This window comes from Eurosta solidaginis, chromosome 1 (assembly GCF_040869045.1).
Source record: "Eurosta solidaginis isolate ZX-2024a chromosome 1, ASM4086904v1, whole genome shotgun sequence".
Classification (NCBI taxonomy): domain Eukaryota; kingdom Metazoa; phylum Arthropoda; class Insecta; order Diptera; family Tephritidae; genus Eurosta; species Eurosta solidaginis.
Genome location: NC_090319.1, coordinates 306806405 through 306824102, shown reverse-complemented (window position 1 = coordinate 306824102; position 17698 = coordinate 306806405). Strand labels below are relative to the sequence as shown.

Below are 17698 nucleotides of genomic sequence, written 5' to 3'. Positions count from 1 at the left end.
TGACTCTAAGCAGACAACCGCACTGCAAGCTCAAAATCAAGTAGTCTGTCTTCTAAATGTGGTATGAGCACTGAGCTGCCGTCGGCGAAGGTGGTCAAAGCTCCTTTTGTACTGATGACTGATAACCTGCATACCGACTATAATTTTTGTGTGGCTCTACAATAAACGAGGACTTTTTCCGCCATTATGCAAAAGTCTGAAAAATGTTCGTCGATAAGCGCTTGGACATGTCCAATCCCCATCATTTTCCTTTATAAATCTCTCAACTATTTCGCATATGAACCGAGTAAAGAAAGTAGGCAAATGAAGTGATTGTGATTGTTTCTCTTCTAGAGTAGGATTTGCGGTATTCACGGCGGCTAAATTTTATATTGACGTCAGTAACAGCTAGTATTAAAAAGTAAATGAGTTTCAGTCTTCTTTCAGCTCTCTTTCAAGTGCAACGAAACGACCACACTGCAACAATTACTGCAATTGAAGCTGCATCAGTACGAAGAGGATATAAAAAACACCGTCGATCGCGCTGTCAAAGAAATGACTGTAACCAAAGTATTGGATGAAATAAAAACTACTTGGACACGCATGCATTTCGAAACGGAGCTACATCAGACACGTACCAACGTACAGGTGCTTAAAGTTTCAGAAGAGCTCATGGAAACTCTCGACGATAATCAAATGCAACTACAAAATATCGCTACCTCAAAAAATATCGAGCATTTGCTAGAGAAACTCAACTATTGGCAGCGCATACTAAGCGATATCGATACGCTTATCTCCAGTTGGTTCGAGGTGCAACGAAAATGGGTTTACTTGGAAGCGATTTTCATTGGTACTGCCGACATACGAGCACAACTTCCAACAGATGCTAAGCGCTTTGAGATCATCGATAATGAGTTCACGCAACTACTGGCCGAGGTGATCAGCATTGGGATTGCAATGGAGATCGTACTACGTTACGAGCATATTTTTAAAACTCTAACAGAGCTACAAGAACGCTTGGCGGTATGCGAGAAAGCTTTGAATGACTATTTGGAGACGAAACGTTTAATATTTCCACGTTTCTATTTCATATCTTCAATCGATCTACTCGATATACTCTCAAACGGCAATTGTCCGCCAGTAATTGATCGTCATTTAATTAAATTATTTGATTCTATACTAAGACTTGAGTATGAGACATGCGCTGAGAGCGGTCCTTACAGAGCCATAGGAATTTATTCAAAAGAGAATGACGAGTATGTGCGTTTTGTTCCAGTCAGCAACAACAATAGCACTGTGGAGCCAGCGTACGTAGAGTGTGCCGAACGTGTTGAATTATGGTTAAATGGTATTATTCTACAAATGCGGCGCACATTACACGAACTCTTTCGGCGCGCACTCCATGCATATGGTGATAAAGTGCGCGAACTATGGCTTTATGAATGGCCCGCTCAAGTGGCATTATGTTGCAGTCAAATCACATGGGCAGCTGATGTGAATCGTGCATTTTCATGGATGGATGAAGGTTATGAGGCAGCGATGAAGGAGCTCCATAAGCGACAGATGGCGCAACTGAATTCGCTCATCAACTTGCTGTTGGGCGATCTCACTCCCGGCGATCGTCAAAAGATTATGACCGTATGTACTATCGATGTGCATTCGCGTGATGTCGTGGGCAAGATCATACAAGCTAAAGTCGATAATGGGTTGGCATTTCAATGGCAAAGTCAATTAAGACATCGCTGGGATGATGCTATGCTCGACGACCAGGCAGAGTGCCGACCAGCAGCAACTGACGAGGACTGTTTTGCGAACATCTGCGATGCGGAATTCCGTTATGCTTACGAATATCTTGGTAATACTTCACGTTTGGTTATCACACCGCTCACAGATCGTTGTTATATAACTCTAACGCAGGTAAGTATTGCAGATTCGGAATTTTTTCCAATAAAACTTTGGCGTTATTGATATTATCTGTGATGGGTGGCAAAGCAGTCCCTATACTTGTACAAGTTGTACATAAAATAAAAAAATGTAATGCGCGATAACCTCCGAAGACATCTTAGGCCGAGCTTCTCTTCCAATTTGCGGCGTGCTCCTCTTGATTTTCCCTAAAAATTGGCCGGACGGGACCTACATGTTTTATGCCGACTCCGAATGGCATCTGCAAGGCAGATGAGTTTTCACTGAGGGCTTTTCATGGCAGAAATACACTCGGAGCGCTTGCCAGACACTGTCGATGGGCGACCCCGCTTAGAAAAATTTGCTTCTAATTGAAAACCCTTATTTCTAAAATTTTGATGTTGCTTTGCCCGGGGGTTGAACCCGGGGCAAATGGTGTGGTTGGCGGAGCACGCTACCATCACACCACGGTGGCCGCCAAGTCGTACATATTTTCGTTAAAATTTTCAACACATAAATGTTTATATGTAAGTTTACTTTATTCGGTAAGAAGTGCTACGGCCGATTTTTATCATACATGATTACCACGGGTACGGAAAAAAGGGATATGGCGATTGAGCTTAAAAGAAATGTGGTGGACAAATGAACTGACAATGGAGGAAAGAGGGCTAACACAAGAAGACAGGAAGATAAGCAGAGGTATGTAGTAATAAAGGAATGAGGGAGGTGGCAATATAGAAAAAGAGAAGATTAAAAGACGACAGAGCAATAGTTCAAGAAGGGAGTATATATAAGAGGAGAGACAAGGTTAGAGAAGAAGGTAATAATAATAATAATAAACCCAACGATTTACCTATCATCCCGCCCAACCGAAACGAGGCGCGTTCGCATGAAGGGAGGATTTAAATTAATTGTGATATTAATTTTGTCGTGTCTTTGAAAGTCAGTGGTTTGTGAGGCGTTGAGATCTTAAATTGCTCAACTACATTGAAAGCTCATCAGCGAATAAAGTGAGGAGCATATGGAGAAAGAAGACAGAGGCAGAGGGTAAATAGGGAAGGTAGTCAACGGTGTGTTTTTATACTCAGCGTGCTTTGCACGCAGAGTATATTAACTTTGATTGGATAGCGGTTGGTTGTACAGGTATAAAGGAAACGAGCTAGATATAGACTTCCGTATATCAAAATCATCAGTCTCGAAAAAAAATTTGCTTGAACCATGTTCGTCTGTCCGTTAACACGATAACTTGAGTCAATTTTGAGGTATCTTGATGAAATTTAGTACGTAGGTTCCTGGGCACTCATCTCAGATCCCTATTTAAAATTAACGATATCGGATTATAACCACGCCCACTTTTTCGATATCGAAAATTTCGAAAAACCGAAAAAGTGCGATAATTCATTACCAAAGACGGATAAAGCGATGAAACTCGGTAGGTGGGTTGACCTTATCACGTAGTACATAAAATTAGTAAAATTTTGGACAATGGGCGTGCCACCGCCCACTTTTAAAAGAAGGTAATTGAAAAGTTTTGCAAGCTGTATCATGATATCATGATGACGTTTGGCAGGAACGTTACTCCTATTACTGTGTGCTAAATAAAAATTAGCAAAATCGCATTACGAACACGCCCACTTTTTAAAAAAAAAATTTTTTAAGTCAAATTTTAACAAAAAATTGAATATCTTTACATCATTTAAGTAAATTATGTCAACATTCAACTCCAGTAATGATATGGTGCAACAAAATACAAAAATAAAAGAAAATTGCAAAATGGGCATGGCTCCGCCGTTTTTCATTTAATTTGTCTAGAATACTTTTAATGCCATAAGTCGAACAAAAATTTACCAATCCTTGTGAAATTCGGTAGGGGCTTATATTATAGGACGATAACTTATTTCTGTGAAAAAGGACGAAATCAGTTTAAGCCACGCCCAGTTTTTATACACAGTCTACCGTCTGTCCTTCCGCTCGGCCGTTAACACGATAACTTGAGCAAAAATAGATATATCTTTATTAAACTTAGTTCACGTACTTACCTGAACTCACTTTATCTTGGTATTAAAAATGGGCGAAATCCGACCATGACCACACCCACTTTTTCGATATCGACAATTTCGTAAAATTACAAAAATGCCATAATTCTATACCAAATACGAGAAAAGGAATGAAACATGGTGATCGGATTGGTTTTTATACGCAAAATATAACTTTGGAAATAACTTTGTAAAATGGGTGTGAAACCTACCATATTAAGTAGAAGAAAATGAAAAAGTTCTGCAGGGCGAAATCAAAAGCCTTTGGAATCATGGCAGGAATACTGTTCGTGGTATTACATATATAAATAAATTATCGGTACCCGACAGATGTTCTTGGTCACCCTGGTCCCCATTTTGGTCGATATCTCGAAAACGCCTTCACATATACAACTAAGGGCTACTATCTTTTAAAACCCTCATTAATACCTTTAGTTTGATACCCACATCGTACAAGCACATTATAGAGTCACCCCTGGTCCACGTTTATGGCGATATCTCGAAAAGGCGTCCACCTATACAACTAAGACCCACTCCCTTTTAAATAATTATTAACACCTTTCATTTGATACCCATATCGTACAAACCCATTTTAGAGTCACCCCTGGTCCACCTTTATGGCGATATCCCGAAATGGCGTCCACCTATAGAACTAAGGCCCACTCCCTTTTAAATAATCATTAACACCTTTCATTTGATACCCATATCGTACAAACCCATTCTAGAGTCACCCCTGGTCCGTCTTTAAAATACTCTTTAATACCTTCCATTTGATACCCATGTCGTACAAACACATTTCATGGTTACTCTAGGTTCATTTTCCTACATGGTGATTTTCCCTTATTTTGTCTCCAAAGCTCCCAGCTGTGTATATAATGTTCGGTTGCACCCGAACTTAGCCTTCCTTACTTGCTGCGATTGAGGATAACGCAATGATATTGGCACGTTTGAGTTCCGCCGGGATCCCCAGTGGATTGAATTGAATCGTTGTATTATTATCTTTGATGGTATGTGAAATGGGCGGGGCACATAGGCAGAGTGACAGTCCTTGATTGAAAATGACTTCAAACTTTTAAATGATTTTTAGAAATTTACACATCATCAGTAACACGAAGTTGCTCTTTTTCTCTTTGCTTCTACCGTTTTCAGGATTTTGATAGCTACCGATATCAAGATAGGGTGCCTACGATTTAAGGAGTGCCTTCCTTGATATATTGGCGTTATTGTCCTGAGGGCTCCTCTTTTTAAGGCACATATAAATACTAATTTATTGCTTTAGAGGACGTAGTACTGGCCTGCCTCCACGGGTCAAGATATATGAAGAGCCTTCCAATCTCTTGTTTGCATATTTGAGTTTTGACGCTGCAGGTTAAGCGTGTATTCCACCTCCACCACTCGGGGTATGCAGACCTTGCCCTTTGGTATCGTGGGGATCAGTGCTCTATCTACCACGTTCAACCTTGCGCGTTTTTGATTTTATTGGTGGAGGTTATTAATTGAACCCCATTGTGCCACCCAACTGTTTGGAATTATGGAAGTGGTTTATTTGGTACAATATGCATCATTTTGATCATAACACTAATCAGCTCCATTTTTACAGATGTCCACCTTTCGGTTGACATCTGTCCATAGGGTTGCTGCAATATAGTAGTGAAACAGTTCGGGACTCCTTCACAACTTCGTTAATCTTCTTCTCGGTGAAAACCGGAGTGTTAGCGTTAGCTCCCTTTAGCTTACTAGCATTTACGTCTTCATTTCTAATTTCCTCTTCCTGTATAACATCTGTTTAGACACATAGATTTCCATTACTTGTACTTCTCTCTTCTCTCTGTTTTCTAGTTTTTGAGGTCTGGTTCCTGCTATTCCGGCTACTTCGCCTCATGGTTCTGGGACTAGAACGTTTGCCCTACCCCTCCTGCCTCTTAAAAGCAGGCTTATCAAGCCTCTTGCCTCTCGGGGCTTCTACCTCTTCGATGTGGATGCAAGGAAGATTAGTCTTAGCAAAGTTTTTGTCAGTACACTCTCTTCGACATTATTCCACTGTCTATCGGGCTCATTTCAACCACTCGACCCAAGCGCTGCATAATTCTTAATGCTGTCCGGTATTGGGAGAGTGTTCTCTTAAGCTACCTCTCTCGTTTTTGCCATTCTAACGTTAGTTCTTTGTCCGGGCTGGTAGACCGCTCCCTTACCGAGCGCATTGACTGCAAACTATCATCGCTATCGCATCCGAATTATCGCTGATAGCGATATATTTTTACCCGCCTTGTAACGTCATCGCCTTTTCCTTTTCATCCTTACATTCTATAGAAGTTTTTGAGTTCATCTTGGTCGTACGACCACCTGCTCTACAAGGCGGAATCAGCGGTCTAACGTTAAAAGTGGGTATAAACCTCGTCCGTCACAACAGCCACCCTCGCTGTGGTAACGCCATCATTACCCCCCGAGGCGGTCATGATACAAACAAAGTAGATTTAAAGAATTATGGAATTTTCCTGGAAACCTGTCAATCAACCTAAGGCTGTGTGATTTAATATATCTAAAATGTAAAGATCTCAATCTTTAACGAATTCTTACATGTTTTGAAGGCTTAGACAGTAGCTCTACGGCTAAATACTAAATTTGTTTGTTTTCGCTTGTAGTCGCTACACCTTGTAATGGGTGGTGCTCCTGCTGGACCGGCTGGCACGGGTAAAACCGAAACCACAAAAGATCTTGGACGTGCACTTGGCATGATGGTTTATGTATTCAACTGCTCCGAACAAATGGACTATAAATCATGCGGCAACATTTACAAAGGACTCGCACAGACTGGCGCTTGGGGTTGTTTCGATGAATTCAATCGTATTGCAGTGGAGGTGCTATCGGTGGTGGCCGTACAAGTGAAGACAATACAAGATGCCATAAAGGTTCGTTTACAAAATATATACATATGCTTTGACGCAATTTTAATGAATGCATATTCGCCTCATAGTTGCATCGTAACCGTTTTACATTTATGGGCGAGTCCATCGCACTAATGCCCTCTGTCGGCATATTTATTACACTCAACCCCGGCTATGCAGGGCGTACAGAGTTGCCTGAAAATTTGAAGACCCTATTTCGTCCTTGCGCAATGGTTGTGCCAGACTTCGCGCTAATTTGTGAAATTATGTTAATGGCCGAGGGTTTCCAGGATGCCCGCATGCTAGCACGCAAATTCATAACACTTTACACGCTATGCCGAGAGTTATTGTCTAAGCAAGATCACTACGATTGGGGATTGCGTGCCATCAAATCGGTGCTTGTAGTAGCGGGCACGTTGAAGCGTGATGATCACAGTCGTCCAGAAGATCAGGTAAAATTGGTTACATTTTGTTTTAAAAGGTTTTTTATGCCAGTTCTTTCCAGGTTCTCATGCGCGCTTTGCGTGACTTTAATATACCAAAAATTGTGACCGAAGACGTTTCCATATTCATGGGTTTGATTGGTGACCTCTTTCCAATGCTCGACGTACCACGCAAGCGTATCTTTGATTTTGAAAAAACTGTAACACGCGCTGTCAACGAAAATAAACTACAACCTGAGGAAGGATTTCTAATGAAGGTTGTACAGCTACAAGACCTTTTGGATGTGCGTCATTCCGTATTTATTGTTGGCAACACTGGTACGGGGAAAACAAAAATTTGGCAAACCCTACTCGAAACCTATCGCATACAAAAATTGAAACCTATCTGCAGTGTACTCAATCCAAAAGCGCTTTCAAATGATGAGCTTTTCGGTGTAGTAAACTCGACAACGCGTGAATGGAAAGATGGTCTCTTTTCATCGATAATGCGCGAACAAGCGAATGCGACCACCCGAAATCCCAAGTGGATTGTATTGGATGGCGATATTGATCCAATGTGGATAGAAAGTTTGAATACGCTAATGGATGATAATAAAATATTAACGCTTGCAAGCAATGAAAGAATTACGCTTAAACGTGAAATGCGTTTGTTGTTCGAGGTGGGGCATTTGAAGGCAGCTACACCCGCCACGGTATCTAGAGCGGGTATATTGTATATTAATCCACAAGATATGGGTTGGTCACCGTAAGAAGTTCGAATTGTGTATACTCTTTACTTTATTATCTCAATAAACTTTATTTTGCAGCTATGTGCTCTCTTGGGTGGAGACGTGTTCTGATCCCATTGAAAGAAGCACCCTTACGACGCTTTTTGAAAAATATTTCCCTAGTCTAATGACGAGGCAACGCGCTTTCCGTCGCACAACGCCGATTAGTGAAATGGCTATGATACAAATGACTTGTCATTTGCTCGAGAGTTTATTATGCGCGCTGAAACAGGTAAATAAATGAGTAGCGAGGAACGAGAAGTATAATTTCGCAAAAGGTTTTTGCATTGCTAGGGTGTAAGTACATAGGTTGCTGTACTTTTCTGGATCTTAATCCGGCATGCACAAGTGCTGCCACCGAAAGGCATTAGGTATACTGTTACTTGTACTGGAGCGCACCGGATTCATAACCGTCAAAAGAATTCCCACATCCGCAAAGTTACCCTAAACCTTCGGATGGTAGTTTTCGGCAACTGGAGTGCCTGTTTATGGTGAGAGCAATTTAGTATCTAAAACGACATTGAACTTTCTAGGTCGTATCGCACTCCCGTCCCCTATCAACCCCTTAGAACCATGAAATACTAATTTCGCTTTATACACTCACACTTGTAACAATATTAGTTTCGGGTCTCGGGTAGGTGGCTAGCCAATTGGGTTGGCGAAGCTATGAAGCTATGTATTGCTTAACAACCCTTTGGATCCCTACCGAAGCTAACAAAATTATGCGGAACATGATACATATGGGAGCAGGAATTTTGGAGTAATTGCATTGACACGACGGTATTTTTTTTAGCGTAAGTGATTTCTTAAACGGGTTCTATTAGCCCTATGACCTGTGATAAGTAATTTTCGAGGAACTCTAAGTTTAACTTCACGGCTGGCGATATGTAGCTTCCGCGTTTAAATGCCAAGTCTTCGCTGACCAGGAGGTGGGTTTAGAAAAGCCACTGCAATAGCAAAAAACATCTTCTTAAATGGCTACTTCCACCTCTAGAGGTAGCAATGATTACTTCGAGTCTGGCTAAGCATTGAAGAGAGTTAGCCATTGGCTTAGAAATTCGGCATAGCATTGCTCTTATTAAATTGCCTCCGCATCGTTACATAGCGGGATGACCGATCGTCCTATCTGCGCTTGGGTTTTCCAAAATGTTGTTTCCGTTGTTGGTTTTAAAACCGATGCAGGCTCCAGGTACCATCCACATTGCCAATTACTATGGCTCAATGCACTGCGACCTTCATTAGATTTCCCACCGTTGCCGGTACCAGAGTGACTTGGAATTTTTCCGACCAAGGGCTGTCATTTCAGTGTAACTTCATTTAATTTGTCGCGTCCTTCCCTTTCAATTAGATCAGGCGAGATTAAGCGAAGGCGAGAGGTGCACATGATCGACCAAGCGGGAAAGGCGTGGGTTCAAGCGCGGGGCTGTACAGTGTCGAAGATTATGTGTAGGTCTTACAACCTTAGACTAACAAAGTTGCTTCTATCGTTAAAAAGAGAGGACTGTAAACTCATGACGGGTATTCTGACTGGACACTGCCTTCTGGCGTCAGTTTTTTAGACTTGGTCAGTGATAGCAGATGTATGAAGTGCGGGTTGGAGGAGGAAACGACCGAGTACGTTCTATGCTCGTGCCCTGCGCTTGCCAGGCTAAGATTCCAGCTATTAGGAGTGATACAGCTGTCAAATCTAGAAACAGCAAGTGGCTTGAGTCCTAGGAATCTTCTAGTATTTGCCAAGAGGACGGAGTTATCTTGTAACAAAGGTCCGGGTTTTTGATAGGGTTTTTCAGTTTGGTCGTTAAAACAAACTTCTGGGTAACACTGCGGACTCATTCAGTATATGTGGGGTCCTCATGGACTGGCCAGTTCAACCTAATCTAACCTCCCTTTCAGCTTAATACTGTATGCTGAGACTTTTAATGTATCTAAGTTCCTTTACAGGCTTTTTACTTCATATTTCCAGAGCGACGCATTCGCAGAGAATGTGAATCGGCGTTTCGTTCGACTGCTCCCAAAATTGATCGATATCGTAGACTACACCGTTCCGTATAGTTCGTATAGATTAATGGTTTTGGCTGACACTTTCGTTGCTAGGAGTATAATTCCGTATAGTTCCCAGTGACAGGTTCTAGGTCCTCTATGCTTAGATTAATGGGTTTGGCTGATACGTTCGCTGTTAGGAGTATAAAATCTGGCTTGTCGCTGCTCAGTGCTGTCCTGCTGTCTGACACAATAAGTTTACTCCTTGATGATTAGCCATTCCGTAAACATTCTCCACAACATGGTGCTCCAAATACTGAAAATGATTGCTGATAAGGAACGGAATTTGTTTGAGAGAACTATTAAATCGCCATTTTTATAAAAAAAATTTGTTTAACCTTCAATTCTACTTTCCCCTTTTTATTTTGCAGGAAAATAAAACCGAAGAACCAACTAATGATACACACAGTCTAGTGAGCTATAGTGAACCCACAACCGACACCCACGACCATTCGCTCGAGTTAGCCTTTATCTATGCAACAATGTGGGGATTTGGTTCAGCGTTACATCAAGATCATATTATTGATTGGCGACGCGAGTTTCACAAATGGTGGACAAGTGAATTCAAAGATGTTAAATTGCCAGCGCAAGATTCCATTTTCGAATACCAGCTTGATGTGCGAACCGGCAAATTTCGACGTTGGTCAGAATTGGCTGTGGAACGTAGAATAGAAGCAATAGACACGGAAATGCCAATACAGGTAAATTCTAACAGAAGTTCCAGAATTATATTCTGTCTTCTCAAATCTCATTTCAAACGCGGTATTTCCAGGTGCCTACTGCGGAAACAGTGCGTCTCACATACTTTCTAAAATTGCTCGTCGATCGTCGGCAAGCCTGCATGCTGGTCGGTACTTCTGGCTGTGGAAAGGGTGCAATATTTCGGGAACTCTTTGGGCTATATGAAAATGAGCAAGGGATATCGGCTGGAGATACAGTAATCACAAAGCACACTACAGACTCCACACACATTAAACTACAAACGTCCAGACCACGCAATATTATGGTGCTAACAACGCATTTTAACTACTACACCACATCGGAAATATTTCAGAAGGTGCTCGAACGTCCATTGGAAAAGAAATCGGGACGTTGCTATGCGCCAAGTGGCGCAAATCGTTATCTCATTTATTTCGTTAATGATCTCAATATGCCTGAGGTGGATGTATATGGAACTGTGCAACCGCATACATTACTGCGTCAGTTCATGGACTACAGACAATGGTGAGACTCAAAAAGTTCTTGATTTGTTTAAGAACAAAAATTTGTTTTTTGCCCTCTTTGATTGCCAGGTACGATCGTCAGCGCTTACTGCTAAAAGATATACGCCATTGCCAATTTGTTGCTTGCATGAACCCTACGGCAGGCTCTTTCACAATTGATCCACGTTTACAACGTCATTTTTGCGTCTTCTCCGTACCAACACCCACTGAGGATACTCTGCAGCGTATATTTGCCACTATTTTACGTAGTCACTTGGATAATCCTTACAATTTGTTTAGTAAAGATATAAAATGTATTGCTGATCTCCTAGTGAAGGTTGGCATTGCGCTGCATCGTCGTGTGGAATATGCTTTCTTGCCAACCGCTGTGAAATTCCATTACACCTTCAATTTACGTGACTTGACCAACATCTATCAGGGTTTGTTGTTCAGTTGTGGTAGCCCAGCAAGTCAGGGCGGCAATGTAGCGAGCAATGTTTTTGTAGCCAATAACGGGACGATGTGTAATAAGTCCGCTGATTTGATACGTCTTTACGTGCATGAAGCGTATCGCGTCTACCACGATCGTTTGGTGGATCAATATGATATTAAAGCTTTTAAGGCGACCATACGTGATATTTTCAAGAAGGACTTTGAGGATTTCGATGAGGACTTCGTATTTGCTGAACCTCTTATTTACAGTCATTTTGCGCAATCACTTGTGGATCAGAAGTATATGCCGCTACGCAGTTGGGATAAATTACATCAGCTGTTGATGGAGGCTCAATCAAATTACAATGAAATTGTGGGATACATGAATTTGGTATTGTTTGAAGATGCAATGGTTCACGTTTGTCGGTATGTACTTAGTCAAAAATAACATTACAATTTAATCAAGAATAATAGATGCAAAATATCCATCGAAGCTTCTTCGGAATACAGGTACGTCTGTGTGCCCAGCGGGTTAGGGGGCTTAGAATATACCCGCGGTAGGTATGCCTGTCGTAATAGGCGACTAATATACCAAATTGATTTTAGGGGTTGCTAGCGCAATATATAGCTTCTCCAACCCAATTGTCAACCTCACCTACCCGTGGCGAATCCTGTTTCATTAACAGCCGAGGCTCTGTCGACCCCGATTTCTGTATGCATCTAGGGGGTAGGAAGGCTGTATGGCCTAGAAGGTTGCATGTGGTCATACCAAATCGTTTCCGAGATGGTCAGGCTAGTACCTTTATAGTGCTTGTTACCGGAACGGACCGGATCTGCATCCAGCAAAGGAGCATCAGCATCGATAGCACTCCCCAAGGCCTTCGGGGAGTTTCCATATCGCTACAACAACAACAACGACATTCTGCATAATACAAGCTCGCTATAATCCTGTCAGCAGCGGTGGCGTCCTCAGTGAGTAGAAGTAACAATTGATAAAATAATTTGTTTGATCGCAACTTGCCGTTAAAGTTGACTGGAATATCCTATTTTGGAAGGCTTTCCTTGAAATCTTCTATGTTAAAGAACCTAGCTTTATGAGCATGAGTTGGGAGAAATAGGTGATCTCCCTTGATTCGCGTAATTGGTATAGGCTAGGTAGGTAGGTTGAACTGGCCGGTCCATGAGGACCTCACATAGACTGATTGAGTCCGCAGTGTTACCAGAAGTTTGTTTTAACGACCAAACTGAAAAACCCTATCAAAAACCAGCACCTATGTTATAAAATAACTCCGTCCTCTTGGCAAATACTAGAAACTTCCTAGGACTTAAGCCACTTGCTGGTTCTTGATATGACAGCTGTATCACTCCTAATAGCTGGAGTCTTAGCTGGCAAGTGCAGGGCACGAGCACAGAACTTGCTCGATCGTTTCCTCCTCCAACCCGCACTTCCTACATCTGCTATCACTGACCAAGCCTAGTTTAAAGGCATGTGACGCCAGCAGGCAGTGTCCAGTCAGAATACCCGTCGAGTCTACAGTCCTCGCTTTTCAATGATAGGAGCAACTGTGTTAGTCTAAGGTTGTAAGACCTACACATAATCTTCGACAATTTACAGCCCCGCGCTTGAACCCACGCTTTCCCGCTTGGTCGATCATGTGCACCTCTCGACTTCGCTTAATCTCGCCCAATCTAATTGGGACATCTACGGAGCAAGCTTCAAGGGATGGGCCCTTTTTAGCTAGTTCGTCCGCTTTTTCATTCCCATCTATTCCCATATGCCCTGGGACCCAATATAGATGTATGCTTCTCCCTGTCCCGATTCTCTCCAGAGACTGCTTACACTCTAACACGCATTTAGATGCTGTGCTATGCGAGATTATTGCCTTAATTGCTGCTTGACTGTCAATATAAAAGTTAACACGGTTGCAGCTTAAGCTATTCTCTTCCAGGGTTTCTACTGCTTTGGTTACGGCTAATATTTCCGCTTGGAAAACGCTACAGTAATCCGGCAGCCTGTAGGATCTGCTTATATCCGGATCAGCGCAGTATACCGCAGACCCTACTCCTTCCACTACTTTGGAACCATCGGTGTACACATGTATCGCCTCGTCCGTCATTTGCGTACCCTTGCGCCAACCGTCCACCTCTATTGTGGCCTTAAGATCTCCCTCAAAGCGCAGATATGGAATCATGTAGTATGTTCGTCTTGTGATTGATGACGCTATACTACTATGGCCATATGGTCTGCGCTCAAGCTACCCCGAAACACCTGGTTGTGGTCGTTAACGCTTTGTTCTTTGCTACCAGGTCTACAGGTGGGATGTGCAAAATGGCATACAGTGCAGCCGTCGGGGTTGTTTTCAGGGCTCCCGTAATGCTAAGCATCGATAGTCTGCACACCCCCTCTAATTTTTTGAGGTATGTTGTTTTTTGTGTGGCTTTCCACCAAACAAGAACTCCATAGTATAGAACAGGGCTTACAATCGCTGTAAAAACCCAATGAGAAAGAGAGGGCGATAGACCCCACGTACACGCCAGCATTCTTTTACATGCATAGAGTGCCGTTGAGGCCTTCTTGACCCTCTCCTCCACGTTGAGCTTCCATGACAACTTACTGTCTAGGATGATTCCTAAATATTTTGTGCAAGATTTCTCCTGTAAGGTCACCCCTCCTAACTTAGGCCTGGTCCAATTTAGGACCTTGTACCTCTTTGTAAACAAGACCATATCCGTCTTCTCCGCATTGACTTTCAACCCGACATTAGATGCCCAGGTATGAATATCGCGAAGCGCCCGATCCATCAAAGAACTAATCGTTGGAAGGCACTTTCCACTTATGACAATTGCAACGTCATCTGCGTAAGCCGTAAGTTTTACGAGTCCCTCATCGAATTGCCTGAGCAGTTGGTTGATGACCAGCGTCCACAGCAGAGGTGATAGCACCCCTCTCTACGGCGTGCCCCTGTCCACTGATTTCGTGGCCTCGTACAATCCCCATTGTGATGTAATCTTTCTGCAATTTAACATGCAGCCGATCCATCTGATTAAGGCAGGATGTACTTTAATGTAATTAAGACCATCCATAATCGCCCATTTTGCAACATTATTGAAAGCCCCGGCAATGTCCAAGAAGACTCCTACAGCATACTCCTTATATTCCAGGGATTTCTCTATGCTTATTACCACCCTATGCAATGCGGTGTCTACCGACTTGCCTTTGGTGTACGCATGCTGTGTTGTGGAGAGCAGCTTTTCATCCACGTTGGACTTTATGTACACATCTATCAGCCTCTCAAAGGTTTTGAGCAGAAATGATGTTAAGCTAATGGGTCTACAGTCTTTGGGATACACGTAACCGATCTTCCCCGCCTTTGGTAGAAAAGCTACAAGAGCAGTTATCCAAGAGTGCGGTACATGATTCAGTCGTATGCACCCATCGAATATTATTTTAAGCCATTCCACGACCGCGGCTATCGCAAAGCAAAAATACTAGCATGACTAATTACGCAACCAATTATTAAAGTTCCAATTAGAATGAAGATCATGAATTTTGTAATAAAAGTTATAGCTGGCACTGGCCCTGATGTTGCAAACTGGCTGTGAGATAGTACAGATTTCCGATATTGTTTATTAGTCTTCTTCGGTATTCCTATATGATCCGATCAGAATGTTTTCTAAAACTTTAAGCAATCAGTTATGAATCTTCTGTAAAGTGTTATCTGTAAATTTCATATCAATAACAAATTGATACAACATCGATAATAAAACAGCCGGCCACACTCGATAACACACCACTAACTCGCCAATAACATGCCGATTAATGTTGATTGCAAGCCGAAAACTTTTCGAGATATTTGCGATAACCAATCTATTTATTTCCGATAACATATCGATTCTTCTTCGAAACCAAATCAATTTATTTTTTTGGATTAAAAATCGATAACTTTTAGATGACAAATCAATACATCGTCGATAGTAAACCAGCCGACCACCACTCGATTATACACCACCAACTCGTCAAAAACAAACCGATAAATCTCGTTTACAAATCGATAACCAGTCGAGATTTTACGATAACCGTTCGGCTTTTTCCCATGATATATCAATTCTTTTTCGATAACAAATCAATATATTTATTAGATTACAAATCGATAACATTTTGATAGCAAATCTACATTTTTCTATAACAAGTCGATAACAAGTCCATAACTTTCCGATAATAAACCGATAATTCGTCATCGGTTCACCAATAATATACCGATAACTCTGCGATGACAGATGTTATCGATAACAAGCCTATAACACGTCCATAAAAAACCAATAACGTGCCGATAAGAATCCAATAACGGCCCGAGAACTTTTGGTATTCATAAATGAATTTTTCCGAACCCTGCTAAATTTTTTCGAAATTAGAGAGTCCGAATGCTGTAAAGTGAGTCTGTATGAGCATAGAGGCGTTCTGTAGAGGGTTCCGGTGCAACATCGAACTATCTTACGCTCACACTCAGTTTGACATAAACTTTAAGGTGGTGCTCTTTTTTGGAAGACAACAGGAACTAGGCAGTCGGGTCAAAATAAACAGCATTGTCGAAGAAAAGGTCTGCTCTAAACAGCCGACCTCAATCGAAATTAATAGAGCCTAGAGTTCTTCTCAGAAAGCGATTTGAGTAGGTGCGAGATATGCATATGCACAGAGAGGCAAGCAGTATTAATGGCGCTCTTTAGTTTCGTTCTCCAAGGCTGTCGATAGTTATAAAGTTGGTACTTACAACAACCAAAGGGTACAGGACAGAGCTTCGTCAGGAAAGATTCATACTTTCTCTGCGAATGTCCCACCCCAGAGTAAATATATCGATTAAAAACCTTGGAAATCCGAAAAACCAAAATGAAGTGGAGAAGAAGAAGAAGAGCGCAAACCTAATTTAGCCCAGTCTCTCTGGACGGAAGTTCGATAGCATAAGCCTTCAAGGTTTAAAAGTCACTAAAATTTGACACTACTCTTCTACCTATGCTAATGCCTTTTCTTTTTCTCTTCCTAGTATCAATCGCATACTTGAGAGCCCGCGCGGCAATGCGCTACTAATCGGTGTGGGCGGTTCTGGTAAACAAACGCTCGCACGTCTAGCCGCATTCATTTCATCGCTGAGTGTATTTCAAATTCAGCTGAAGCGTGGTTTTGGATTACAAAATCTTAAGGAAGAGTTCGCAGCTTTGTATATGAAAGTCGGCTTGAAAAATGTCGCTTCTATTTTTCTTATGTCCGATGCTCAAATACCCGACGAATCTCTACTTATGCTTATCAATGATTTGCTAGCATCAGGCGAAATACCTGAACTATTTAACGAAGATCAATTGGAGATAATCGTCAATGGTATACGCAATGAGGTAAAGCAAAGTGGTACGCTCGATACGAAAGAGAATTGCTGGCGCTTCTTCATAGGGAAAATCAAACGACTTTTGAAAGTTGTGCTTTGCTTTTCACCCGTCGGACAGACGCTGCGTGTACGTGCGCGTAAATTTCCAGCCATACTCAGTCGCACCAGTATCGATTGGTTCCATGAATGGCCTAAATTAGCGCTTGAATCTGTATCACAGAAATTTCTCAACGAAATCGATCTGCATATCTTACCGGTAAGTGCAAAATCTCCAATTGGCTTTGTAATGCTGATATCTCTTTTTTCATTTTTCTTTGTCGTTCACCTTCATTTAACTACGGTTTATCTGTAGCGTAACATGGTCACACCTATCGGTTGCTTTATGGCCTACGTTCACCATACAGTCAATCAGATTTCGAAAATTTATTTGCAAAACGAAAAACGATACAACTACACAACACCAAAAACCTTTCTCGAATATATTTTCCTCTATCGTAAATTGCTTGTGGAAAAGAATGACGAGCATACAGGACGCATTCAACGCTTACAGAGTGGCATGGCTAAATTGGCTGAGTGTGCTGGTCAAGTGGATGCGTTGAAGGTACGTAAAATGCAAATGTAGTTTACACACACACAC

At 41.9% G+C, this 17698-nt stretch overlaps 1 protein-coding gene across 1 annotated transcript in view; it reads left to right on the top strand.

Moving 5' to 3' along the window:
* Nucleotides 1-17698, top strand: part of LOC137240782 (dynein beta chain, ciliary) — a 119818-nt gene that overhangs the window by 81916 nt on the left and 20204 nt on the right. Inside the window, exons 20-29 of the mRNA XM_067767512.1 lie at nt 427-1896; nt 6560-6826; nt 6892-7254; nt 7308-7990; nt 8052-8244; nt 10424-10753; nt 10825-11276; nt 11345-12112; nt 16726-17317; nt 17414-17662. Coding sequence (XP_067623613.1) covers nt 427-1896; nt 6560-6826; nt 6892-7254; nt 7308-7990; nt 8052-8244; nt 10424-10753; nt 10825-11276; nt 11345-12112; nt 16726-17317; nt 17414-17662 — 5367 coding nt within the window. The remainder of the gene's footprint in view (nt 1-426; nt 1897-6559; nt 6827-6891; nt 7255-7307; nt 7991-8051; nt 8245-10423; nt 10754-10824; nt 11277-11344; nt 12113-16725; nt 17318-17413; nt 17663-17698) is intronic.